The 27,133-nt window shown below is 31.4% G+C and overlaps 4 protein-coding genes across 6 annotated transcripts in view; 1 reads left to right on the top strand and 3 right to left on the bottom strand.

Moving 5' to 3' along the window:
• The first annotated feature begins 1,674 nt into the window (after window positions 1-1,674).
• On the top strand, window positions 1,675-5,385 carry LOC108908210 (anaphase-promoting complex subunit 2). 2 transcript variants are annotated; one of them, XM_018712157.1, is made up of 9 exons: window positions 1,675-2,410; window positions 2,479-2,617; window positions 2,668-2,830; window positions 3,040-3,298; window positions 3,357-3,511; window positions 3,565-3,770; window positions 3,837-4,170; window positions 4,833-5,071; window positions 5,134-5,385. In XM_018712157.1, exons 1-9 carry the CDS (start codon window positions 1,827-1,829, stop codon window positions 5,332-5,334), a joined length of 2,280 nt encoding a protein of 759 aa, XP_018567673.1. In that variant the 5' UTR covers window positions 1,675-1,826; the 3' UTR covers window positions 5,335-5,385. The 2 variants fall into 2 exon arrangements, with proteins under 2 accessions (XP_018567673.1, XP_018567674.1); XM_018712158.1 differs by having other exon boundaries at window positions 1,682-1,844.
• A 2,008-nt stretch (window positions 5,386-7,393) lies between these two features.
• LOC108908252 lies at window positions 7,394-9,025 on the bottom strand. Its single transcript, XM_018712221.1, has 2 exons — window positions 8,701-9,025; window positions 7,394-8,443 (listed from the first exon to the last, which is right to left on the bottom strand). The coding sequence occupies exons 1-2, from the start codon at window positions 9,010-9,012 to the stop codon at window positions 7,790-7,792; spliced, it is 966 nt and encodes a 321-aa protein (XP_018567737.1). The 5' UTR covers window positions 9,013-9,025; the 3' UTR covers window positions 7,394-7,789.
• A 1,958-nt stretch (window positions 9,026-10,983) lies between these two features.
• LOC108908303 lies at window positions 10,984-24,993 on the bottom strand. 2 transcript variants are annotated; one of them, XM_018712324.1, is made up of 11 exons: window positions 24,826-24,993; window positions 18,921-19,044; window positions 18,749-18,865; window positions 17,971-18,131; window positions 16,976-17,038; window positions 14,517-14,564; window positions 13,780-13,821; window positions 13,471-13,533; window positions 13,173-13,304; window positions 12,976-13,019; window positions 10,984-12,061 (listed from the first exon to the last, which is right to left on the bottom strand). In XM_018712324.1, the coding sequence occupies exons 1-11, from the start codon at window positions 24,892-24,894 to the stop codon at window positions 11,656-11,658; spliced, it is 1,269 nt and encodes a 422-aa protein (XP_018567840.1). In that variant the 5' UTR covers window positions 24,895-24,993; the 3' UTR covers window positions 10,984-11,655. The 2 variants fall into 2 exon arrangements, with proteins under 2 accessions (XP_018567840.1, XP_018567839.1); XM_018712323.1 differs by having other exon boundaries at window positions 17,953-18,131.
• Window positions 24,994-26,748: 1,755 nt separating this feature from the next.
• The window catches only part of LOC108908184 (caspase-1), a 6,184-nt gene continuing 5,799 nt past the window's right edge, over window positions 26,749-27,133 (bottom strand). Inside the window, exon 6 of the mRNA XM_018712121.1 lies at window positions 26,749-27,047. Coding sequence (XP_018567637.1) covers window positions 26,854-27,047 — 194 coding nt within the window. The 3' untranslated portion in view covers window positions 26,749-26,853. The remainder of the gene's footprint in view (window positions 27,048-27,133) is intronic.

The following is a 27,133-nucleotide window of genomic DNA, read 5'->3' on the forward strand; positions in this document are numbered from 1 at the left end:
TTTTTTTTAATAAAAAATGTGATCAGAGGTAGGTAGTTTTTTTTATGGATATCAACACAACGAAAAATTTAAAGTTGCATAATAAATCTCTATTACAAGAATTAATCAAAGATTGGTTTAGTAAAATTATTTACTTGTAATATTTTTTTATTCACCGTGAAAGCTAATACAATATAGAAAGCACTGAAACTCTATAATCATTTTCACTCTTTTTTTTTCAAAATATGTACTGAAATTTGAAATTTTTTCAACAAACATTTTAAAAAGTTACAGTATCAAAATTATTTCTTATTTTAAGTAGAAAGACTATTAGAGCATTTAAATGTGTCTTTAATGCTTGAGTGATTTTAATGCTTTTTATCAAATGTACTTATTTTCTCATGGTGACAAAAAAAATTATCTACGTGAAAATTATTTTACAAAATCAATTTCTGAGTGATCTGTGTAGGGTGAGATTTGTTATGTAATTTTAAATTTAGCGGCGGCAGAATACCTAAAACAAATATTGAGTAGGTAGGTATATAGTTGTAGAGCGTACAACTAGATGGCGCTTGCATCTTTTACTGGCTACAGGTAATTTAACTCACTGTATTACCGATAATTCCTAGAAAAGAAAAGCAATAGAAGTTGGAGAAAGTGTCAACAGTTAGCGCTGTTAATGACCACGAAATCTGTTCAAGTTTCCTATCTATAGTATCATTTATCTAGGTATTAAGCGCTCATAAATTGATCACTTACTCTATTATATGTTTTGTGCACTTACTGATCGGTACCCTCGAAAATAGGGGGTAGGAAAATTTTTGTAACGATTCGGGCATTTTATGCTGTTGTAAATAATTCTCAAATCCGATTGGTTTAGGAACGCGTTCGCATGAAATATCTGAATGTGAACGTTTGCTAGTATTTTACGATGTCTACTAATTAAGATTTATTTGTTTTGAGGAGTATGTTACTCCATAAGAGTAAGTAAATATTTATTTACTCTTATGTGTTACTCCAGGGCGAAAAGTTATTAGTTGCTGACGTTGAGTGAGGATAATATTTCTCACTCAACGGTGAAACACATTCTTCGTGTCAAAACGATTATCGACTCACTGATTACTAGTGATGGGAGATTTCGAGTGAAAAATCGAGTAGTACTCGATTATTGAGATCACTCGAGATATCTCGAGATGTTTACTCCCACCACTCGAGTGATTATTAGCCTACGGTTGCACCCCAAAATGTTAGTGCATACTGTAAATAGTCACTGATTGCGTAACCTTTTTTTTTAGAATAAAACGAAAAAGTGGTTAGGTTTTGAAGTGCGTGAGCTTTTTTTTTTTAGCTACGCTTATAAGTAATATATGACTAATACAAACATATTTGTGCGCCGCTGGGATGAAAACGACCAATATCTCGTATCTCGAGTGATCACTCGATTATTAGAAGTACTCGATTACCGATAACTCGATTATCAAAATTGGTCGATTATGCCCATCACTACTGATTACGGATTACGGCCCTAGATTCGGTTAAGATTATTAAGGACTATTCAGAACCAATAGATAACATACGCAGGTGATAGCTGATGAACCGGTTCACTTCGTTGAAGTGAAATCTGGTTCGCGGACGGCACAGCTCTAGTTTAAATCTCTGAATTGCTAATAGTTATTGGTAAAAGTTTTTACTTTTTATTAGAAGTCTGTGTGTTAAACTAACCTTTATTAAAATTTAAGGTTAGACCTTAGACAACAAAAAAGGAAAATAAAAAACATTTTAGTTCCACAGCCCTAAAAATAAATGTGTATGTGATTTTTAAGTTAACTTAACTGTTAAGATACAATATGAGTGATTATGAAAAGGTATGGAATTTTATAAAAAGAGTTTTTCCTGTATTAGATGAATCTTTTACATTTTGTCAAGTTGAGGATAATACTTTTTTAAAAAATGAATTTGATGAAAGCGTGGAATTTTGTCAAAATATGAATTTAGCTAAAACTATACAAGATTTACTTATAAGTAAAATAGAACAGAGATTGAGAGATGAGGTAGTTCCTGAATTTTGGTCTTATTTTAAAAAGTCTGAAAATGATAATAAAGGCTTCAAACAATTTTACAATGCAGTCAAATCACTTTATGACTGTTTTAAGCAGCTGGATCACATTATAACCAAATTAGAAATATTTAGACAAGCTACGAAATTGTGTGACTTAATTTATAATGAAAACAGTACCCACAATGCTCTAAAATTAATTTTAAAGGCCACTTTGCTGTCTCAATTAAATTTAGAATACCAGGTAGTGGTTATGAATTTTTATGAAACTGCTCTTAAAATGGAAGATACAGAGGAAGATGACGGTCAATGCATCATTTGTTTACAAGAAAGCCGTCACTGTAACTGTTTGCACTTATTTCAAGAAACAAATAGGTTGGTTACACTTACTATTATTTAATACTGTCCACAAAAGAAAATAGCAAGTAATATTTTCATTCTAGGAAACTTGGAGATATGACTTTACTCGAGCCACTCGTTGGGCAGACATTAACTAATTTAATTTATACCTATATTCACGGACATATTCAAAAGATTTGTAAGGATTGCTTTGATTCTTCTTTTATATCGGTTCTTGAAAAGGTAATATAAACACTTGGAGAAATGTAGTTCTATATTATAGTATTTTTTAGTGGTTGCAAACCGTGGTAATAAACTGGTTAAGAAAAATATATTGTTATGATACATCTGGTTCTAATAAGTTTGCAGTTGATATGTTTGACAAAAAATTGGTAAATTACTTATACAACAGTTATACAAAAATACGAATTGATCAGTTATTTAATATTATTATAGGTATGTATTTTTTTTTCAATAATTTTTATCGGAAAAAGAATGTAATATATTCAATATATTATATATATATATATATTTTTATAAATATAACATAAAATGAATTTTAAACTTTGGATCCTATTGTGCTAATAATCAATGAATTGGTCATCTAAATTTTAACCATAATAATTTAAATACCTATGCACTAGCTTTCAATGGTTTGATTTCAGAATATCCAGAATCTTTACCAGCTTTAGAAGATCTACGATTATGCCTTCCAAGGACTGATCTAAAACCGTTACTTACCAAAAAGCTTCAAAAAGCTATGGAGACGCGACTGTTGCATCCTGGAGTAAGCACTCCTGATATTTTAACTGCATATGTTGCTGCAATAAGGTCCTTGCGTATTCTCGATCCAACAGGATTATTGCTAGAAACAGTAACACAGCCCGTTCATCAGTATCTCAGAAGTAGAGAAGATACTGTCAGGTACTTTAAAAAATTTGTCGCATAATTCAGTTTATATTAGTAATTACCTCTATTTTAGATGCGTAGTTAGCAGCTTAACAGAGGAAGGTCCAAACGATTTAGCTGAAGAATTGGTGAGAGGTGAAGCAGTGCAAGTGGATGAAAATACTCCCGTTGATGAAGATAGTGAAAATTGGGAGACGTGGGTACCTGACCCGGTTGATACCGCTCCAAGTAAGACAGATTTTATGAAAACAAAAGCTTTCGTAATTAAATTACAAATTTAGGTAAATCATCAACTTTTCGCAGAACATCGGACATAATATCGATGTTGGTAAATGTGTACGGAAGTAAAGAGTTGTTTGTGAATGAATATAGAACACTTCTCGCCGATAGATTGTTAACCCAGTATTCTTGTGACACAGAAAAGGAAATACGATATCTAGAGTTGCTCAAACTGAGATTTGGGGATTCTCAGTTGCATTACTGCGAGGTAAATGTATTTGTTTAAAGGTTCAGATTTGGTAATGAGCATAACATGAATACTTTTCTATCGTAGGTTATGCTGAAAGACATAGCAGACTCGAAACGTATCAACCAACATATTAAGCAGGATCCCGAATATTCTGAAAGTGATGTACCAATATCAGCCATGATAGTTTCGGCTCAGTTTTGGCCCCCATTCAAAGAAGAGAAATTGGAACTGCATAATCGACTTGTAACGCAAATGGAGGGGTATACGAGTGCATTCGAAACTCTTAAAGGAAGCAGAACTTTATGCTGGAAGAACCACTTAGGAGTTGTTGATTTGGAAGTAGAATTAGCGGACAGAACACTGAACTTGTCGGTGTCTCCAGTGCAAGCTACTATAATGATGTATTTTCAAGATAAAAGTAAGCATAGCCTTTGTATTCTTTTTGTATAGCATTTATGATGAGATTTCCAGCCTGCTACGTTCAATAAAAAGTATTAGTTTGTAAAATTTTGGAGCCACTAACTCCCGTTTTTTGTTTTATCGGCACTATTATAGCTTAGGTACGATTTTTGTGAGGCGCTCGGTAACTGCATTAGACAATTTTTATTAATTTCTGATGGCTCGTGAAAATAGAAATGGTCATATTTTTTTAAAGAGACCCTTCTTAGATGACTTGTGCACAGCTTCATTGTTTTTGTTCAGTTGGTTGTGCGGGGACGCACCATCCTCTCGTTGCCGTACATGCTACGACACGTTTCCATGACTGTTTTACGGGCTTTAAAACAGAACTTGTTTGCTGTACGCTGTTCAATATGCGTTTCCATGATAACTATCAAAAATTCGTTTCACGCAAAACGTTATAACTTCGTGAGAGATACTCTTATACTGATGAAATCTACGTAGTTCCGTTGATCGCACATAGATAGTGCCACAGACATCGATAAAATAAAATCAGTCTTAAAACTTAACAACTGGATTGTGTACATCTGAAAGACTTGGTAATTTGAAAGCAATGCGACAGCTGCCATAAATTATGTATAGGGGTACGCCATTTGATAAAAAAACACTTTGTATTTTCAGGTACTTGGGAATTGGAGGAATTGAGTAAAATAATGCAGTGTCCCCCGACGATATTGAGGAGAAAAATAGGTTTTTGGCAATCTCACGGCATTATAGCGGAGATGAAACCTGATGTTTTTTGCATACAGGAGGATGTGGACAACAAGGACAACAATATTCAAGAAGACATATTTGTCGAGGATTACGAGTCAGAGTCTGCCATGGCAAGCGCTCAGGATCAACGAGAAGAAGAGTTACAGGTATGTCGAAATAATTAGGTATTAATCTCCATATGTTTAACGTTGTTGAAATTTCCTTTTAGACGTTTTGGTCATATATTGTTGGTATGTTGATGAATTTAGATACTTTACCTTTAGACAGGATACACCAAATGTTAAAAATGTTCGCTTTTCAAGGACCTACTATAGAATGCAATCTACAGGAACTTAAAGTTTTTCTAGATCGAAAAGTAAGGGAACATCAGTTAATTTATTCAAATGGTTATTACAAGTTACCAAAGTAGCCCAGGTTCCGTCCAATATTTACTTTGAAATTAATAAAAATGTTGTTTTGATGAATGAATTTTAGTATCGTAACCCTACCAGTATCCCACTTTAAAAAAAAATACAGCATTCCGACAGGTTTTGTGAATGTTTTCAGCTTGTTCTCTCGTGCAGTTCTTGGGGTGTGGGAAGAGAAGGAATTTTGATCGTAAAATGCAACATATTTTTACAGTTCTTTTAAAATAAATTTGAGTTATGGGCAAACTAAAACCTTTAGCGGCTAAAAGTCGAACATATACCATATTAGGTTAAAAATGCAAATTCTCGAGACGTATTGGCACTTTGCTCATATTATTTTTATTTATTCCTTCGAGGACAACAATCGTAACATAAAATAAAAATGTTATTGGAAAATGAATTCTAGTGATTGAATTATTTGTCAAAATTTGTCGTCCTAAGAACGTTACATAATAATTTCCGTTTTAGCAATTTGTGAAGCTTGTATCGAAAAATTTTATGTGTAGCATGTAAACAAAATTCTTTTGCAAGGTTGGCCTGAATATTCCGGACTCAGTTATTGCCTCGTCTTTAAACATCTAGATTCGTATGTTAAAGTATTATTTTGCATACTTAAATAGCTATTTTCTGTCTCTTTTGGTATTCTCTCCACGAGAAAGTAAATTAATAGAATTACTAATGGGCTTGCATATTGGAGAGAGTTGATATATGAGTAATGTTTTAGGAGGGAAATGTTGATATATCTCATATATTTGTTATGTGATCGTCGGTTTTGTAATTACATAGCTACATCTTGGTAGGATTGAAAAGATAATAAAAAAACATTGATTCAATTGTCCCTTTAAACATTGTACTATTTCTAATTTTATATGAAATCTGAAATCAGTATGACTGGTTAGACTTAAATCTTGGGTAAATAGAAGAGTACTACTTTAATTAAAGCTACACTATGTAAAATGTATTGTCCGACTATTCCTCGAGCAAAAAGATTGAGATAATCTTTTTTTCGAAAAATCGTAACTCGAAAAATTTTTAATATTTTTTAATTTGAAAAAAGGCACTTTTTGCTTGCCGAGGGCTACATTTACAGCAAGTAACAAGTTTCAAAACCTTAATTCGCAAGAAATACAGCAAAAACAAAAAAGTCGACATTTGATGGTGTTTTCGATATATCTCGAAAAGTAATACAGCAATCGATATATTTAAAAATACGAATCGATAGGTTTTTTAATAGCTACAACTTTCTTATTTAACTTTTTTCGATTGGAATTCAATTTTTTTTTTATTAGCCAAAAACCGTCTTTTTGACTTTTATGAATTTTTTAGATTAACTTTGCCGTTTATGCGCCACAGGAAAACATTATCTTAGAATAGAGAATAAAGCTATATGTATTATGTATATATAACGCATCAATTTTATATATTTTATAATGTTCGTTGAATTTATGTATTTTTTTTAGTTATTTATATTTTTTCTTATGTTTTTCTTGTTTTATTAAAAATATTTCTAAAAAAACGTCTCCCATCTTCTCTCTCATCTTGCCCTCCCCTAGCCCATTGGCTGGCGACGCCCTTGTCCAAAAGTTAAACATGAATTTAAATTAATTACATTAAAAAACATTTAAAATAATCGAGAATAATGAAAAAATTGTACACATTTTTTATCCCATGTATTTCAAAAATTTGGTCAGAGAATTTCGTCAGTTGAAAATTGAAACACTCACTATAATGAATAAAATTAAAATCATAAATAAACATTTATTTTAAATGTGCTCAATATATAAAAAACGAACCTAAAGCTATACAATTTAATAAATAATTACATAGTTATTTTAAGAGTGCTCTATAGCAAGTAGGCAACCAGCAATACATTTTTATATATTTTATTACACAGTTTGTCTAATATGAATTAATGCACAAATAACAGACTTTCCTCCATTCTAACGCAGATTTTCTATAAAAGGGATTTGAAACTCAAATTACTTTTTGTTGTAAAGAAATTTGTAATTTGCCGCTTCTGAACAAGCTGCATCGTAAATTACAAATTTCTTTACACTGAAAAGTAATCTGAGTTTCAGACCAAGTCCATTTTATAGAAAATATGCGTTAAAATGGGGGAAAGTCTGTTATTTGTGCATTAATTCAAATTTAGACAAACTGTGTAATAAAATCTATAAAAATGTATTGCTGGTTGCCTATCTACTGTAGAGTCCTTTTAAGCTAAGCTTTTATCTCGAGAAGTAAGAGCAGACCAGTCCAAATTTAAAATAATTTGAAGTTTGGAACCAAACTGGTTTCTTGGAACCCATTAGTATACTTGTTAAAAGGTAACTTTGTTCATCATCACCTTAGGCTTTCATAATAGTGGCCAATAGGAAAATAATAAATACTTAACTTATCAGAGACTGCAGAACCTAATCTTATGAGCTTAAATGCTTAAATATTTATAATTGTGGTCTAGGATTTAGTTTGTCCCCGGAAGGTCATCCGCCCTCTACCTCTTACAGGTCTTTGAGTACTTTTCATTTCTTCGTTCTGGTGCTTACTGGCCTTTGTAGTAACCTCTTCAATAGAATCTTGTGGAATAGAGTCATCGGGCACCGATATAAGTGTGTTAATATTGGTGTCCGAAGGAGTAAGCTCTGTTACTTCGTAACTTGATCGGTGGTTCTTCAACTTATTGTAATTGTCTTTAAACTCGGGAAACTGTACATTGGGCTGTTCAATCGTACCGATTAACGGGGATTGATTAGATTCGATAGTTTTTTTACTAAGATCAAAGTTAGAAAAAGCATCTGGATACCCAATCAGTTGTGGAAAAACTGAGGACGATTCGAACTGAAGTGGGTAAGACGTTGTGAAATCTATTGGAGGTGGTTTTAAAGAGGTGAGATGGGTTTTCCTGCCATCCCTCTTTTTTTTGTGTCTTTCCTTGTACGCCTCGAGAGAACTGAGAAGTATTTGTTCCGAGCTTAGAGGAGTCCACTCGTTTTGAAAAATGAATTTGGGTTCTTTGTAACGTTTTTGTCGTGTTTCTTGATGATCCTGGTTTACACTATATAATGGAGAACTGTACGACTTCTTTGAGTCGGTGTGGTAGGTTTTATGGCCCTGGAAGACAAATTTTAAATTAACAGTTGTTAATAATACAGGCTGCACTTTCTCCCAGTTGGTTAGAAAGTGGTACAAATATAAACAGTGTCCAATGGAGTAAATTTATTGGTAACTTCTTCCACAACTAGTTTATATTTTTGACTAAATTTAAATGATGTAGAAAGACGCCTAAATCGTCTAGGTTTACTTCCTTTTTTTATGACTTACAAGCGAGTATGAGCTCTGCAATTATTTTAAATCCGTTTAATATTTACCTTCTGCTTTTGGAAAACTTCCTCGAAACTATTCTCCCTGCTGTAACTGGCATCTTCAGAACTGTCTCTTTCGCGGCTGTCGTGGTGCTTCTTAGGCCTTTTGTAATCATGACCGTGGCTTCTCCCGGAATGGTGACGACCCCGTTTGTGGTCATGCCCGTGCGTGTTACTGTGACCCTTCTTGTGACTTCTGGGTATCCTCTGTTTGATTACGATGCGGTGGACGTCTCTCTTGTGGTGTTCGCATAAAACCGCGCACACGACCCATAACAACAGCAGCGTTTTTATTATGAATATATTCGGCGCGCACATGGTTCTCAGCTCAGAGCGGTGCACTTCTGTTGGAAAACAAGAGGAAACTTTTTATATGTATAATAGGGGACACGCGAGAACAGGGGGTGAACAGAGACGGGCCCGACTTTGCGTCAATCGATTGAGACTATTAAATCTATATTGAGTAAATATTTTATTTAGAACAGCTCACTATTGTCTACTTGTGTTTGGATAATTATAGTATCAAATTGCAAAAAAAAGTAAATCAAGTATATTAAGTCTCAGTGCAAGTCGCATATATTTTTTTAAATGAATAAGTAAACCTTATATAGTCATATAGAGGAAGTATTAAAGATGCCCGACAGCATAAATATAGTAAGTAACAAGGGTCTAAAGTCTAGAGACAGACACGGAAATTGTAGGCCGAACGATGCTCTCGGTCGCACGGAATGACGTAACAACGCGTTCTTGATCACGTAAATTTGTAAGGAATTAAATTTTCATGCGAGTTGCTTATTACCGTTCTTGCATAGAGGATCTAAAATACGATCCAATATTATAGAACATCTAAATGATTGTGTATTTCTATCTTGAAAATCGAATACTTCTGTTTAACTTGAAAACTGAGTGTTTCAGTAAAAAGTTGTATCTTCTATTGTGAATACATAAACAAATAAATTAAGTCCTGTACTGGCAAAGAAGATTTACTACAGATTCGCTCTATTTCTCTGTCACTTAGCAATTATAAGCACTTATATTCAAATCAAGTCGTCGCGTGACATAGTAAAAGCGCAATTATTAATTTGTCGGTACTGGATGGTATCTAGAAATCGAGATTGTTTTAAAACGTATATGATACAGCGCGGGTAATAATTTTTAAAACGATTTTCACTGCAAGCACCGCAATTATTGCTTTAATTGAGTTGCAGTTAATTATTTTCAAGTTTAATGATTTGAAATACGATGAAGTTAACGCATTTTGCGCCATTTGTGCGGTAAAGTGTTGCCAACGAAAAAAAGAAAATAGTTGAAAGTTCAGGGTTATTAAAAATAGAGCACTACACAAAAATATAATTTTTTGCGCTTTTTAAAATTGTTTATTAACGATTTTTTGCATACAATTTTTCTTTTAATTTTTTTAAATAAGCCATTGCGATGGGAAATTCAATTCGTTACAAAATTTTTCCTATGAACTATACCGAAATTTTGCATTGTTTTCGTGCTATATTTAAAAAATTGCAAAGGTGCATTTTCAATTTCATCCCTCTAATTTAATAGCACCCCTCGGTTTTTCCATTTTTAATGACCCTTAGTCAACAAGTCGTGATGAAAATCCTTGAACGTCTTATTTCCTTCCTTTTTTGCAAAAATGAGAATTAAAACGTATAAGGGTAAATGCGACGAAAATCGAAAAATTGGCTAAGTTTGAGCGGAAATATATCAGTCAATTTTCATCCAAAAAACTTTACAACCTCTTATTTTTAAGGAAATTTTATCTACTTTTTTTCCTATGAAGCAATGCCTATACCTATCTTTACTCAAAAAAAACTAGTCAAAAAAGTGAAAAAAAATAAAAAATCAAATTTTTTGCTTTTTTCAAATTGTTTATTAACGATTTTTTGCATAAAATTTTAAATGAGTCATTTCGATGGGAAATTCAATTCTCTAAATAATATTTCCTATGAATTATAGTGAAATTTTGCTTCGTTTTCGAGCTACAATTAAAAAACTGAAAGGAGTGCATTTTCACCCCTATCTCCAATTTCCACCCTCTAATTTAATAGCACTCTGCGTTTTTTTCATTTAAGATTACTCTTTGAAGGATTCATGCAATAAAATTGCTTCAACGTCATAGTTCCTTTTTTTTAACCCTGTTTTTTGGATATAATCAATAGCCTGATATGTTTGGTTTCCTTATTGATTAGAGGTTTCATTGATTTTTTCATACTTCATATTCAAAATTTATCATTACGGTGGGAGGTAGAAAGGGAGAAAATAAAACCATAAACGTCATAACACTAGAAACAAAACTCTATTAACTATATATAAAAAATATTTACAATATATTAGTTTTAGTATTAATAAATAAGATAACAGATACTGGTCAGATACGTCACATGCCATTATTATAAATACATCTGCCTATTTTAGCCTCTTGACAAATTATTGTATTGTGTGTAAAAAGAACGTTAAGCATAACGGATTTGCGATTGATAGATTTATTACCATGAGCGGATCAATTGATAACGATAAAAAAATTTTCATTTTTCCTGTTGATTAGTTGAACAAACAGAAAAGCGGTATTTTTTTTTAATTTCAAACATCCTGTTTATTTGTGTATTTTGCAACCATGCAAAAAAGGTTTTAAGATATCATATTTTTAAGATAGGCATTAAAAAAGAAATTGGTTTGTTTGTCATGGTCTACAAAACAGAGCGAGTGTTGTTCTTTATTTTAGGCAAAAATTTGATTGTTAAGGATTACGTACTCTATACTTTTGTCTTGAAATGTTATGGAGATATGTGATAGGCTGCAAATGTATTGATTTTTGGGCATATTTCGATAATTTTTAAGATCGTAGATTGTTCGTATCGTTTGCTATGAGCCCATTGTTGACAAGGCATTATTTTAGCTCTCGTGGGGAGGTTTGACGTTTCATTCAATCCGATTGAGTGACTGTTTCTATAAAACGTAGTTGCTCCTCGGCCGCAAAACGGACTTCGGCTTCAAGGGACTTCCCGGCGGCGAATAGTCCGGATCTGGGATATAGGGCGAGTTCGAGTGAGGAATATTAGGCGGAGGCACGTTCCTTGGGGGAGTCCTCCGCCCGTTTTGCTTCCCTATCTTGGCCACCTTCGGGCTGACTATGTTGGGGTTGTCCGAAACCGGCCTTAGGTTTTCCATCTGCTGGGCATAGGGATTGTGACCGTTGCTCAGAGGGTTCTGGTTCATGCCCTCTGGTTCAGTAGTGACGAAGGAATCGCTCCTGGGGAAGGCTGTCCTGTCGTTGTCGTCGGCGAAGCCTCCGTTGGAGTACCCGTTGCCTATGTCCGTTTGCTCGTATAGGTTGTTACCCCATGGAGGTCGTCTGGAATAGATTGTTTGATATTTTCAGTATAGTTTGTGTAAAAGGGCGTATGAGGTATTTTAATTTTTTTTTCAAAAATGTTCGATCGTCGCATTAATATCAAATTTGTTGTTGAATTGGGCAAAAGTGCTAATGAAACTTTAGATATTCTAAGCGTAGCATATGATGAGGCTGTTAAGGAGAAGTCTGCAGTGTTTGAATGACATAAAGAAGGACGGGAAGACGTGAAAGACGATGGAAGAGCTGGGCATCCGAAAGTAGTTATCGAAATTGTGAAAATGTTAAAAAGGTACAACAGCTGTAAGTGAGATCTGATAGACGGTTGAGCACAAGGGTTATGGCAGAAGGGCTAAATTTAATCAAGGAAACATTAAGAAAGATCTTGGCCTAAGATTTAGAAATGATAACAATACTGCAAATATGGTTCTCGCCTCAATATATGTAGACAAAGACAATTTTAAGCTTCTACCTGCGACAAATAAGGCCAATGTTAATTTTAATCAGTATTATCTGAAAGGTTTATTAAATTTAAACGCAATTTCCTTGGGTTTTAATGTGACCTGCATATATTTAGAATGCATTATGTTCCAACAAAGCGGACGGATTTGGAATATCAGGAAACTTATACATTTTCAAATAAACGCCGCAACACGTAAATTTTGACTTGGTTTTCCACAATAACTGTTTTTTATTTTCTGGATAGAAATTTTAATATGAAAAAGGCGATACATATAATGCAAAAGTAGTTCAATTCACCAACAACTTTTTTTTGTAGAACATTTGCATGTTCGAAAAATTTCTGTAAGTGTCCTTATAGCAGCGTTTTGAAAAAATTACTGTTAATTTATTTTTTCCCTTATATATATTTTTATACAAAAAAACCTTTATGATAACTTCAGTGTATTATAACTTACCCGGTAGAATAGCCATCGATCATAGGTAAAAGTGAAGGTGTTTTCTGTAACAACAATTGTTTGTATCAATAATTTAAATTATGGGTATAAATTAACTACATATAGGCATATGCGTTTCTTGAAAAATATTTTGATGAAGGCCCGGTAAAAATAGAGTACAACACAATATCTCATTAGTAATAGGATTTTCTACTTACATTCTTTGATAAGTTAACGGCGAATTTTATCAAAATAATGGCAAGTACGACGTTGATTACCCACAATACATATCCTCTTGCTGCCAAAGTCACTAGAATTATATAAGAAGTGTTGAGAAGTTGTTTATATACCTAAAACGTTTAAACAAATTAGTATTATCATTAAACAAATTTATTTAATACAATTACAAATGTATTCGGACATTGATGAAGGCCGTGAAGAAAAACTACTAAAATTATTTTTTTCGTAGGTAGGTACTAAGTTTCCTAAATTAGGTAAATAATTAAAAATACTTGCCTCGTCTTGACTTATATCTTGGAATACGCTAGCATCCGTTACAATGAGTTTTGAGAGGGATTTCTAACAATAAGAGAAGCAATCATTAGTAATTAATTAAAAAGTAATACATCTTCAACAGAAGATGGTTCTTGTTTAGCTGGCCAGTCTGGGATTGCAAAGTTTATTGTAATAAAACAAGAAATAGATAGCTCAAATCCATATTATGATAAATAAAGAGAGTTGTACACTTCTACAGTACACAGTTTCCTGATGATTACGATTTCCTGCGGTGAAATCTTGGACTGGCCAGCAAGGTAGAATACTTACAGTCAACATTAACTCAGCTTGAACTCCTGGATCTTGGGTAGTCTGAAATAAAAGTTGTATGGATGATGATAAAAAATTAAAAATTTCATTGGTATAGTCTTTCCGATCTCAATTGAAGACCAGGAAGAGTAAGGCAGTATGTACCAGGTTCGGTCGCTACGCAGCCACTTGGCATTGAAATATTTGAAAACAAAAATTTAAAAATATCGATGGCATGACGAGAGACGTAATTCGGCGGACAATTTATAATTTATATAAAGAAAATTGAGAACATAAATAATTAAAATATGTATGTTTTTGGCCAAATGTATGTTTTTGGCCATATAGAAATTTTCTACACATTAGGTATATACAAATTATTATAATTTTTCCCTTTAGCAGAAAACTTTTTTAGGGACGCCTATGAAACTCATTAAATTTTATTATTGCTAGGCGTTTTTATGCATGTTCAACTGACTTCGGAAAGACTATACAGCAGTGGACAATAAAAAGTTCACATATGGTCCTTTATAAAACAGAACTTTATTATTCACATCGTTTAGACCCCTTTAAATGCTTTTTTGTTCATGACTATTTAATTTATTTCTCTGTCGAATAGCGAACCAAATTGTTTGCATTGTTAAAGATGATTGTCGCCAATTCTATTCCATTAATACAGCGTGAATGTATATAAGTATATTAGTTACTGTTATTTAATGATTTAAATACTCTGTGTCTCATTTTTCTTTTGTACTTACTATTGTCGTGTCTAATGGGGATGCAGATGAGGATGGTAAAGTTGTTTCCTGAAAAATAAATAAAGTATTTTAATTGTCATCGTTAAAATGGAAATTATTTCAGAAATAGCCCGCATGATATTCAGATCTTACACCGCTAACGATGAGCTTATATAAGTTTCGTACTCCACTGGACTTTTTTGGATTGAAATTTGTGTCAAAGTAAGATCTCGATAAACCCTTAAATGGTAAATTAAAAGGTTGATTTTTATTTTAGAACAGCTGTTATCAATGTTAACAAATGATTTTTTTCAAATTGAGGTTAAATCGTATGTAAAATTTGATGGTGTTGATAGAAACTTCTTATTCAGGAACAAAAAAATTGTGCAAAGTCGTAACATCATATTAGTTACTGAAATTCTGTTAATACTGTTTTGTTCAACAAAGAAAGTACGGAATTTATGTGTAAACCAGGGAACGAATAGAGAAAAATAGGGTAAAGCCTCCGAACACTTTCGGATAGACCCGAAAATTTGGAATTAAGCTTATTTTACCATGTAGATGAAAAGTTATATATGCTTCATATGTGCTTCTAATTTTTAGGGAATGAAAACCACCCCTTTTTCTAAAAAACTGAATAAATATAAAAATAGGTTTTATATAGACCAAAATCATATATGTAATATACAGGGTGTCTCATAATTAGCTGCCAAGCCTGAACAGGCCGATTCTATGATCAAAATTAAGTAAAAAAGTTCATATGAACATGGGTCCGGAAATGCTTCCTAAGGGCACAGGGACCCATTGAAGAGGGAGGAATGGAAATCATTTTTCTGCAATATCTCTCAATCGCGTTGTGATAAATGAATGAAATTTGGTATACACAGCTAAATTTTGATGAGCAATTTGATAGACTAATCCATTTATTTCCACAAGGTCCATTGGGGTGGGTACGGGGGGCCCTTGGTACTTTGCGTGTGTAACTTTTTCATCTTTGACTTTTTAACAAATTGCACAGCAAATTCCGTTTTCCCGAACTGTTTTACGTTAAAAAGGTACTCTTGTTTCAAATCGTTATCTTTAACGGTTTCTGAGAAAATCGCTCTTGAATTAATCCCACTTTGGTCAATTTCATAGTAATTTAAACAAAAAAATTTTTTTGTTTAAATTTAATCTAATTTTAATAAAAAAATAATAAAAAATTAAATCAAATAAAAATTAATCCTTTAAATGGAAAAGAGAGGAAAGGAAAATTATTATTATTATTATTTTTTGTTTAAATTACTATGAAATTGACCAAAGTGGGATTAATTCAAGAGCGATTGCTAAAAGTACTGTAAAATTGAATATTTTGTAACGCGTTATTTCTGAGATTTTTGAGGTTAAAAGGTTTGAAAAACATGACCTTACCCCCAACTGTAAACTTCTAGCAGCGACGGACGTCTCTGTTAATTTTTACCCTACACAAATAAAAAAAATCAAAATATTCTGTGAAAAAAATCTAAACTTTTGTACTTTTGAATTTTCGTATCTTTTTTACTTTTAAATTTATTTTCAAAAATATGTAATTTTTTTTCAATCAAAACGTAATATTTTCAAAAATCTGCATTCTAAACCGCTTAAACTTATATAATATATTGTTAGCACATAAATAAATGTAAATTGTAGAAGGATTACCTTTAATTTTAAATCTCGTGAAAAATTAAACAGTTTTTGTATCGATTTTTTTTTTCGAAAAAGCGAATTAACAGTTTCATTTTGATCATAACTGTTAATTTTTATGCTAATGACTTAAAGTTAAGTTCATTATAAAGATTTTTTTAAAGTACTTAAAAAATGTTCTGTGCTTTTGTCTCGAAAAAATGATTTTTTTTAGTTATTTTACGTTAAATGCTTCCAATTTGGATTTCACAGGGTCCAACGACATTAACAGTGTACGATAATTCAATAAACGAAGAAATCTAAATAAAAAATTTAGAGATAAATTTGGAACGAATACACTGAAGACAAAATGTTTGAATCTGGTTCGGGCTGAGGCAGTACAGTATTGGGGGTCACTAAGGTTTGCAAAATGTAATAAAATTTCTAGGGTCGTATTTAAAAAAATTAAGTTGATGTTGGTCCTGGAGAGACGAAACGTTATAAAAATTGATTATGCCATTCGATAGAGGGCAAAAAGTGGTCATGAGAAAGTGTTCTTCTGTTTTCAATATCACCTCAAACAAGGCTGAAATGAAACAAAAACGGATTTCCAAAATTTCGGTTTTTTTCAAATATTTCGAAAACTAATCATGTTAGCCTTGATTTTTTAGAGGCATAATGTTGGTTCCCTGATTTCGTAACTTTGCCCCCATTTAAGCTAATTTGTATCTCTTACCGTTTTCTAGATCCCTGTAGTGAGAAGCGAATTTGTAACAGCCTGTATTTTATTCTAATTATACAGACTATTTCGATTTAGTTAAAAATATGTATGTACTTGCCTCTGGGGTAGATGGGACTGTAGTGAGGCCCTTCGTCGAAGTCGCTTCTGTTGTAAAAGGACTCTGAAAAATAAATGCCAATATACAGGGTGTATCACGAAGAGGGCTCAGTAGGATTATCTCAAAAAGTAGTCAGAATTGAAATCTGAAAATTTATATACAGGGGTTTATCAAAAAGATCTATTCAATGAAAGTAGTGTCAACTTCCTCGCACTTCCGGTTTTACCGGAAGTCATCGTCAGCTTTGTTATTTCAAATGGAACACTATGTATATTTATGCATTTTTTAATCCTACGGCAAATTCTAGACTATTTTCATATAAGATCATATGTGCCAAAATGTGATAGTTTTCAAGTTATTACTAATTTTCGAAAAAAATTGAAGGATGTAAGTGATTTTTGAAAATAGAATAACTCCGACATTTTGCTTTATTTATTAATGAAATTTGGCATGGATAATTTAAAAGCAATGGAATTCAACCAATTTATGTCAAATTTCCAAACATTCATACAGAGTGTTTAAAAACGTGTGGCCAATATTGTGACGTTAAAGTTGAATTTACTGAAAATTTTCAAATGGTATAAAAATAGTCTAGAAGTTGCCGTAGAATTAAAAAATACATACATATACATAGTGTTCTATTTGAAATAACCGGAAGTGCTAGAAAATTGACAATATTTTCATTGAATAGATTTTTTTGACAAACCCCTGTATACAAATTTTCAGATTTCAATTTTGACTACTTTTTGATATAATCCTACTGGGCCCTCTTCGTGATACACCCTGTATATATAGAAAACAGCGTTTTTCCATTATTGTTGACTCATATATTCACTGACAAGGCATGGGGAAATTCAAACCATATTTTCGTTTTTTATTCCGCCTGTTCTAGTCAGACATTGCATATATCCAAGTAAGTTTGCCCTTCATATTGCTCTATTATTCACCAAAGTTAATTTTATTTTTGTTAATCTCACCGCTGTTGTTGCGGTTACCTCTGGAGGGGTAATTGGCAGATCTAACGAATCCTGAATGTTTACATAATCTGCAACCACCAAACTCATCAGCACGACGTCAAGGATCGCTATCAAGATCGTTGTTCCTGACCACAAGCTGATAACCACAAAGTTGCCGCCCCATTTGTTTCTCTTCATGGCTGTAACATCAAAACGTTCAACTGATTAAGTATTGAATTTGAATTCATTTGTTTCAAATTACTCATTATTTCGTATTCGAATAACCTGTAGCTCAAAGTTGTTCGTGATGACAATGTTTTAGTAGAGTCGGAAATATCTGAGGTGTAATTTTGTTTAGAAACATGATCGATTAGTTTCGTGCAAAATACGATTTTTTTCAATAGGGATGTAATCAATCAAACAGCAGTTTCTTACTTAATCCACAGGTGGAATATTTAGCTGCTGACATGTTTGATGAAATGTTTGTCTATAAAAAATGCAGTTAATTTATCTTAATTAGTAAATTACAAGTGATTGACGTTTGAAGTGACATTTAATGATTTATTTATTCATTCTTTCGTTTTCTGACATTAATAATAATTGTTGTAGGAGCTTCTTTTAATATCAAAATAACTTTGTTCTGTTTTAAACCCAAATTAATACAAACTAGAACCTCCATCACTAATCATCATCATCATCACCAATAATTGAACAATAGCTCAGGGTCAATCACCTTTTTGTTTAGATAAAAATTGTAAAGACCAAAGTCTACTAAACAAATTAAAATATTAATAATAAAAACATTTATATAACTTACCCCACATCATGTATAGCGAAGCAATTAGCCATACAAAGCTTGATATCACATACAGGTACATAAAAATATTAAAGGCGTCTGCAGTTACTATTACATCTTCGTTCGTTTTATCGGGATCTGGAAAAATTGAGATTAATTTTCTATACAACTATAGCAAATGGTACTTGTTTACTTAAAAATGCATCGTAGATGATACGCAGATAATTGTGCGACGATAAATTGGTGTCGATCTCGATCACTGAATGGTAAAGTAATATCGAAATTAATGAAAAGGAAAACCATATGGCGGCTTGGAACTGAAACAGATATTTTGGTAAGGAAGATATTTATCAGGAACGTCTAAACTTCAAGCAAGCATAAGAATTCATGATATAAATATGTTTGAAAATAGATACAATGAAGCTTGCTCAAAATCAGAACGCTCTTGTAACACTGAATGAAATAAACAAAAAAAATTATTTTGGGTCGTACACAATTCTTTGGGTCTGACAAGCGTAATAATAATAACATTTTTTTAAATTTTCTGATTAAATTCTTCTAAATCTTTTTTTATAACTGAACGTTATACGTTTGATTTAGGCAAATAAGTATTTGCTTAAATCAAATAAGTATATGATTTACACCTTTTATTAAAAAAAAACTCTATACAGAGAATTGGCATCTAAAATATACTTTCTGACGATAGAATATTCGACGAAAAAGAGTCATTTTATCAGCGTGTAATTTGGAAAGTTGCTGCACGATTTGCGGTGACATTGTGCACAACGGGCACATATCTTTTGTTAAAAAAACTGGACAGAAAATTTAGTGTCTCCTATAAATAACGAAATTGTTCAAATCGGATAATTAGTTCAAAATTGTGGACTTATTTTTGTCTGCATATTTATTTTTTATTTTCCGTAATCATACTGGACACATTGGCTGAACATTTCACCCTGTATATTGTTTCAGTAATGTGAATCATTGCATTTATATATAAAAAAATAATAATAAAACGATAAGAGTCTATAAGAACATTTTAAACTAACAGAATTGACATTCTTTTCAAATCAGTTTTTAAGAAAATGATTCACTTTTTATCTTTGTCGTAGATAAACAAATTTTTTCTGGTTTTGGTTTTGGTGAGTTAATGGTGATTTAAAAGTTTGCACTTTCTTATTTTTTCCTTTCAAAGGTACACTATTATAGAATCAAAGAAATATGATTACATGTTTTTATATATTTTTTTTATATTTGTTATATTTCAATTCAGCTAATCAGTAATAATTTTCTGGAAATAAAAGAACATGCTTCTATTTTCATAAATTCGTACTGTTTCATAAAATACTTTGGGAAAAACCACACCGTACGGATAAAAGTAATAGTCACTGTGATAGTGTAGTTTCCAGGTACTTGAAAGATGTTTTTAATTTATGATACTAATTCATCTAAAGTTTAAACATGTTTAAGCACTATCTGAGTTCCGATCTATATTTGTATCACTAATACTTTATTAGTCATATCGATTATCATGATAAAAACCAAAAGCTTAAAATCTAAATAATTATTGATACATTGTATAATGAATTTAAAAATTGCGCTGTTTTTTTGTTAAACTTCTGCATTTAAGTAACGAAAATCCCAAAGTCTGTTATATTCGTCTTTTCAAATATTCGCAGATTGATTAATATATAATTTCTTTCAGAGTAAAGGTCCAAAACGTATAATATACGTATACATATTATGTGACAATTTATAACTTGTTCAAAATCAATTTGTACAATAATTATTTTACGTATTTATTAAATATATGACTTTCTATGGATATAATTTCTTTCTATATAATTTTTTATGACTCAATTATTGTTATAAAGTGACAAGAAATATATGAAGTCATACCTACCTAGGTTAAATTTAGATTTCGTTTATATTTAGCAAACCGCATTATATTTTTGAGCATAAATATCATAAAAACGTTGAGAAATGTAAACAATAAACTACGTTTTTAATAATGAATGTTATAATAAAACTGTGCTTCTGTATTATAAAAGTAATGTTTTGTAATACCAGTAAATGTACTTTTCATATTGTGTTTATGTTTCTATGTCTACTGGAATGGAGTAAGAACTGTATTCAACTATGCGTAATTTTACTGTAATTTTATTGTTGATTGAAAAACGTTTGTAGCATCCTTAGAATGTTTTTTTTTTAAGGTATATAAGTAGAACTGTTGATACTTATTTTTTTTTAATATACAAATCCTTATGTGAGGTTACACCAATCTCTGAAGATTAACGTGAATAATAATAATAGAAACACACAAAATTATATAAAGTGGTTCACCAACATGATTTGGCTGAAAAATTGATTAAAATCCCGAAGAATTGCAGAATGGGTTTTGAAAAAAATTATTTGGACCCATTGGAACCTTATTGTTTTATATTACCCTGTTCCTCGTTATATAAACCTAAGTTTTCAGGAAAGTACTTAAGGTGGTAATCCAAGAAATGAATTTTTACGTTAATCGTTGGTAGTTTCTTATAACTTCTGCTAGAATAGTATCGTAGTCCTGTCTTTCGTGGTTTCTTAAAAAGTTTTGAGCGTTGTTGCTAAAACTCAGTATCTGCATTGTTGTTATCAATTTTGGATCACTTCAATTCGGAAATTGACTAGTTAAGTATTGGGAACAATTTCCGCTTTTATCCAAAGTCTTGACAAATCATACCAAGTTCTATATGGAGGGGAGGAATCAGTATTTCCAAAAGGTCAGTCAAAAGTAGTGAGTTCCTGGGTTTATTAATTCTCTTGTTGGCCTTTGTTTCTTTCTGTAGTGGTTGTTCATGTCTACTTTCCTACAGATACCAGAAACAGGGATATTTGGTAAATCCTGACTGCTCTCCTAAAATGATTCTTCCACAACTCATAATTCATGTTTCCAGAAGGCTTTATTTCTTAATGATATGAAGGTTGCGTTTTGAAGCTAACTGTTTTGTTCTCAGATATATTGCGTACTTGATCTGCGGTAAGAAATGAGTTCGCACTTTCAAAAGCTTAAAACAAATACCTACTAAAAGTAATCATCAGTGATTTGTTAGGCTAAGGAAACGTTTTAATTAATGATTCAGTAAAAATAGAATTTAACGTTGTCCTTTAAGTTGCTGTTTTGCGAAACAAAGATGTAGAATAATGTAATTATTAACACAGAGCAAAATCATTTGTTGTCTTAAGGTTTAATTCCAAGCAGATAATAATTTGCTAGGTAGCTACGTTGTTGCGAGCACTAGAATTCGACGTAAAAAATTCAGGGCTTCCATATAAACACGTACTCGTATGAAAGCTATGTTACAATGGGCGCGTGGAGGTATTTAGTTCAATATTTTGTTTCTGTTATTTAATTGTCAGTAGGTACCTGATTGTATAATACATTTATATTCAGGAAAATAAGCATCTATACATTTTTTATAAGCAATGTACGCGAATTCGTACTTATTGACAAATAAACTTCTTAATTTTAAAATACCTACAGAAAAATATATGATGAAGATTTAACTAGCGTAAATGTTTATAACCAGCAGATCCTGTGAATTTTTGTTTGCAGATACATTCGTTTGCGTATATGTCATTAATTTTAAGGGAAGATAGAGAAAAATGATTATAATACGAATACGCTATTAAAAAAATTGCGTTGTTAACTACAACGAATAAACAGACACATGAATGAATAAGATATTTGTTTTGCATTTTGAATATTAACAAGTGTTATTTATTTATTAATAATAAGAATAATAATTGTTTTCGAATGTTAGGTTATTGCAATTTAGTTGTACGTTTTCTCTATGTTTTATAATAGAATATGAGTTTTTAGTGTTCACTTAATTATTCGGTTTGTAGTACGTATACCTTATTGTGTGACTTGTTGCTTTTCAAAGAGTAATCATACCTACCTATTTAAAATGACAGTACTGCATTTTGATTTTGAAATCAATTGCAAAATTCAAGGGCGACTGAAGAAATCGGCTATTTCGCTTCAACGTTCGTATATACCGGGTGATTCAGTTTGGTATTCGCGGCCCTGTATCTCTTTTATTTTAACAAATAGCTATAATAAACCATATATATTTTTAATTCGCCACTCAACCTCTATCAAATGACATTATTAGATCGTCTCCATGGTAACATATGTTTTTGTTCAAATGGTACACTATATATTTTTTTATCAATTTTGGAAGATATTTTTTTCTGCGTTCAACTATGTAAGGAAGTCTATAGTTTCATTAGAAATATTTCTAGAAAAACAGCAAAAAAGATGCACCCTACTTTTCGTAGCTTTATTCTAAAAAATGCTGCCAGCTGCGAAAACAAGTTACTATGTTTTTTAAAGTAACATATTTTATTTTTAACACGATAATAAGATAACAATTTAAAACAATACTTATTTCAAATGTTCAAAATGACCTCCATTTGCTTCCAAACACACAATAGCTCTGTTTATCTCTCCCTCTCTACAAACACATTCTGTGTTTCTTCATTGAATCGCCGACATTCTACTCTTATTCTGTTTTTAAGGTAGTCAATATCATTTAAAGACGAAGAGTAAACTTTTTTTTTAGGTAAGGCCAAAGAAAGAAATCTATAGGAATGAGATCTATAGCAGGCCATTTAACATCTTTATCGAATGTCTTACCCTTCTGGGTTTAAAAACTCTTCTTTTCTTTTGAAAACCATCTGCTGCCAAATTCCTGGCTAACTTTCCGAAAATTTTATCTGATGGAAGTTGTCTCTGCAGAAAACGATGTTGGTATAAATGCCTAGCAGCTTTAGCGTTCTTTTAGCTTTTTAGCACTCTCCATAAATGAAAATCATATTTAGTTTTTCTTGGTTACTATAAGTATTCATGTTATAGTAATAATAATTAGTTATAGATAGAATAGGTAGGTACAACATGTCAATTATTTTGAAAAACCGTTATTTTGAAACGTCAAAATTTAATTGTTTACGCAGCTGGCTATCATTTTTCAGAATAAAGCTACTGAAAGTAGGGTTCATCTTTTTTGCTGTTTTTCTAGCAATATTTCTAATGAAACTATAGACTTCTTTATATAGCTGAATGCAGAAAAAATTATTTGTTCCAGAATTAATAAAAAATATATAGTGTGCCATTTGAATAAAAATAGTTGACTATAGCAATTTTAACATATGTTACCATGGAGACGATATAACAATATAATTTGATAGAGTTTGAGCGGCGATTTAAAAATATACAGGGTTTGTTGTAGCTATATTTGACAAAACAGAATAGATACGAGGCCACGAATATCAAACTGAATCACCCGGTATATAGGATATTTTTTTTTCGATTTTGTCTTTATTAGGCCATCCGTATACGTGGTTAAAATTAATGACTTTGTATAATTTTGATTTATATAAGGATTAAACTGTAATACTAGGTACCACAGAAACTTTCATAATATGTATATTTATTACTTATGGAGTTAAATAATATGTAAAAGGAATTTTGTTTCTTTTGGCGCTTTGTTAAATATCTGGATTGTTTTTTATGTTGTTTTAAAAACAGCTATATCTACTTGTATAAATAACGAAACAATACATCCCTTTCATTTGATAAAGCAGGGGATTATCTGGAAAAATGAGCCGTCAAACCGGCTTATAGTTTGATAAATTTTTATGAAGAAATAATTTGCTGTAATAGATATTTTTAAATCATAGGAATTACCTATCCTATAACTGCATGCAAATAATAATTTGTTCTAGTTCTTTAGACATAGTACAAGGGTGTTCAGTATACAATAACAAATATTCCCTATTTCATTAAATACAAAACATTGTAAGTTTTTGGTAGCAGATACCTCTAAAATTACTGAGTTTAGATATATGATGTTTATGGGAATGCTTTAATGTAATTATTTTGTTGAGGTCTTGCGTACATTTTCTTTGCATTTAGAATTTATCTTGTAACATTTTTTTAAGTCATTGTAATGTTAACCATTAAGTCACATGTCTCCAAAGTGAAATTAAAATGTAAAACTATTCCTTTCGTGCCTTTTGACCCTGTCCAAAATATCTTAAATTCTACATACTGTTCCTATTATCGCCGCTGCGAGGGCAACAGATCTGATCAGAGGTGTGTTGATTAATTTCCCCGTCATTTTCACTGTTTCACCAATCAGTACACATTCACATACTTCACTTCAGACACATTAGTTTTAATGTCACCCATTCTGCGATAAGACGGTACACTGTAGGTATCTAATTATATGGAACAATTTAGATTGTTGCGTAAAATAGATAAACAGATTCATTATCTGATAAGAATTCCGCCGCTTAATAAACGCTGCTTATCAGTGATTAAGGGTATTAGGTATTTTCTACTTATTAATTTTTAATCCATTAACAGGTAGGTATTTTCTTTCTATAGTAATGATTCATTATTGATACTATTTTTTCCTAAATTGCGAGGAAATGTCAGCAAAAATATTTACACAGAATGTAAGCTAATATGTTTGTTTGAAAATGCAGTTGTTAAACAAATGAACGAAATAATCCATTTTCCTAAACTGTTCAGTTTAAGAAAGATGCCAATTTCTATGGTACTTACGTACTTTTCAATACGCCATAATGGATCTGCCATTTTGTATAATATTACAAATAAAATAGGTCAGCATATGCGCCATTGTATTATCTTCATTTTTTGTTTCTTTACACTTTTTTGTATTCCAAACAACAAAATTGATTTATTTGATCAAGTGCTTTTTTACGATAGGTACTCATTATATATTTAAAATAGCTGAAATCGTAATTTTTTAAAAACCAGCTGATTATCTCGAAAACGGTAAGTTTTAAACACCATGTACATTTAATAAAGTCAACCTAATATTAACCACGGAATTCAAAAACTAAATAATATACATTCCATTTAAAATAACAAAGTTATGTAGCACCCACGCAAAATGGAACACCTTGTAAAGCTAAAAATATTTCCTTTATGGCCCACATGATTCCAGGCAACTTTTATTAAAACCATTTTTTTTTATAAATCTTATAGTTGCAGTTGCAGAAGAATCCCTTTTAGGTGGAACACTCTGTATAGGTAATAATAATAATAAGTTTTCTAAATAATGAATAACGCGATCTGAACGCAAATGTATGAATAACTATTCAAGGTTTAATTTATAGATATGTTGGCGCTGTTTTGAAGATTTTACAACTTTTGGATGGTATAATTTTATACTTTATTGTACAGACATGTTGGCTTATATATTTTTTAATGGTACCTACACTTGGAAGTCACTTTTAAATATAGTTAAAAATTATCTTATATAGAATTCACAGTTTTAATATTACGTATATTTATTCATGTTATTACATCTTAACAAAAATATTAACTAACCTATAATTAGTTTTAGCTTGTACATGTACAATATTTTTATAATGATGTATACCCAGTGACTTCTCAGTTCTTTTGCTTTTTTTTCAAGCCTCAAGATACCTCTATATCACGTGATTGTGTGAACAGAGGAATGAGGCCATAATTATTAATTGCACATAAAAGAATAAATATTTAAAACCAACAAGAGCGTTTTATCAGAGCAAATATATGGCGGTATCAACATTAATACAATAGTTCACTAGAAAACATGCTTTTTTTATTTTTATTATGTTTGACAGATACCATGCTGAACCATAAAACGTAATATCTAATTTCTAAATTGCTGGTGTAAATAAATAAAGGCAAAATCCGCTTTTACTATTGTCACAGTAATATCGAAAATAGTTGTTGGATCAGTGATAATGTGCTTTTATTAATTTTAATTAACTGTAATTACAATGCGAATTTGTACTAATAGATTTTTGTACAAATTCATAAAAAATGTCGGGTTAAAACTGATAACAGGACCTGCGTCCACTTAGAAGAAAAAAATTGAGGTTTTGTATATAATCAATTGAGCAGAAATTGCCATTGAAGTCGTCAGATGTTTGCTATTATGGGAATTAAATTTATTGTGCTAAAATTTATTCAAATAGTGAAAATTACAAGCATTTATATCTGAACGATAAATGAGATTAAATCCTTGCTGTCAAACATAGGTGCATTTGCGAAACTATGTTCAATCTAAATAAAAACGTCTTGTTAAAGTTGACACAACGGTGCACATTTCTTTTTCGCTGTACATGATGGCAACTTCTCTATTTACGTTAGTCAAGATCGACAAAAGATTCCTGTCCTCTGCTGTCTTCAGCTGACGAACCAGTGACTGAATAAAGTAACTGCCTCTTTGGGGATGCCTGAATGAATAATATCCTGCAATTAAAATCAATGACAACTGTAATTTGATGCTTTTTTAATTGCTTCAAAGGAAGGATCACAGATATATATATATATATATA

The sequence above is a fragment of the Anoplophora glabripennis genome, unplaced genomic scaffold (assembly GCF_000390285.2).
Source record: "Anoplophora glabripennis isolate ALB-LARVAE unplaced genomic scaffold, Agla_2.0 scaffold18, whole genome shotgun sequence".
Taxonomy (NCBI): domain Eukaryota; kingdom Metazoa; phylum Arthropoda; class Insecta; order Coleoptera; family Cerambycidae; genus Anoplophora; species Anoplophora glabripennis.

What these genes read in the sequence shown, in the direction of transcription:
- LOC108908210 (XM_018712157.1), top strand. Translation starts at nt 1,827, where the DNA reads ATGAGTGATTATGAAAAGGTATGGAATTTTATAAAAAGAGTTTTTCCT. An exon ending in CCCGGTTGATACCGCTCCAA is followed by an intron (nt 3,512 to 3,564) that starts GTAAGACAGATT and finishes TTACAAATTTAG; the next exon opens with GTAAATCATCAACTTTTCGC. An exon ending in GATGTATTTTCAAGATAAAA is followed by an intron (nt 4,171 to 4,832) that starts GTAAGCATAGCC and finishes TTGTATTTTCAG; the next exon opens with GTACTTGGGAATTGGAGGAA.
- LOC108908252 (XM_018712221.1), bottom strand. Translation starts at nt 9,012, where the DNA reads ATGTGCGCGCCGAATATATTCATAATAAAAACGCTGCTGTTGTTATGG. An exon ending in AAGTTTTCCAAAAGCAGAAG is followed by an intron (nt 8,444 to 8,700) that starts GTAAATATTAAA and finishes TTTGTCTTCCAG; the next exon opens with GGCCATAAAACCTACCACAC.
- LOC108908303 (XM_018712323.1), bottom strand. Translation starts at nt 24,894, where the DNA reads ATGACGGGGAAATTAATCAACACACCTCTGATCAGATCTGTTGCCCTC. An exon ending in AGGTAACCGCAACAACAGCG is followed by an intron (nt 17,039 to 17,952) that starts GTGAGATTAACA and finishes TTTATTTTTCAG; the next exon opens with AGTCCTTTTACAACAGAAGC. An exon ending in CCCCATTAGACACGACAATA is followed by an intron (nt 13,822 to 14,516) that starts GTAAGTACAAAA and finishes CTTTTATTTCAG; the next exon opens with ACTACCCAAGATCCAGGAGT.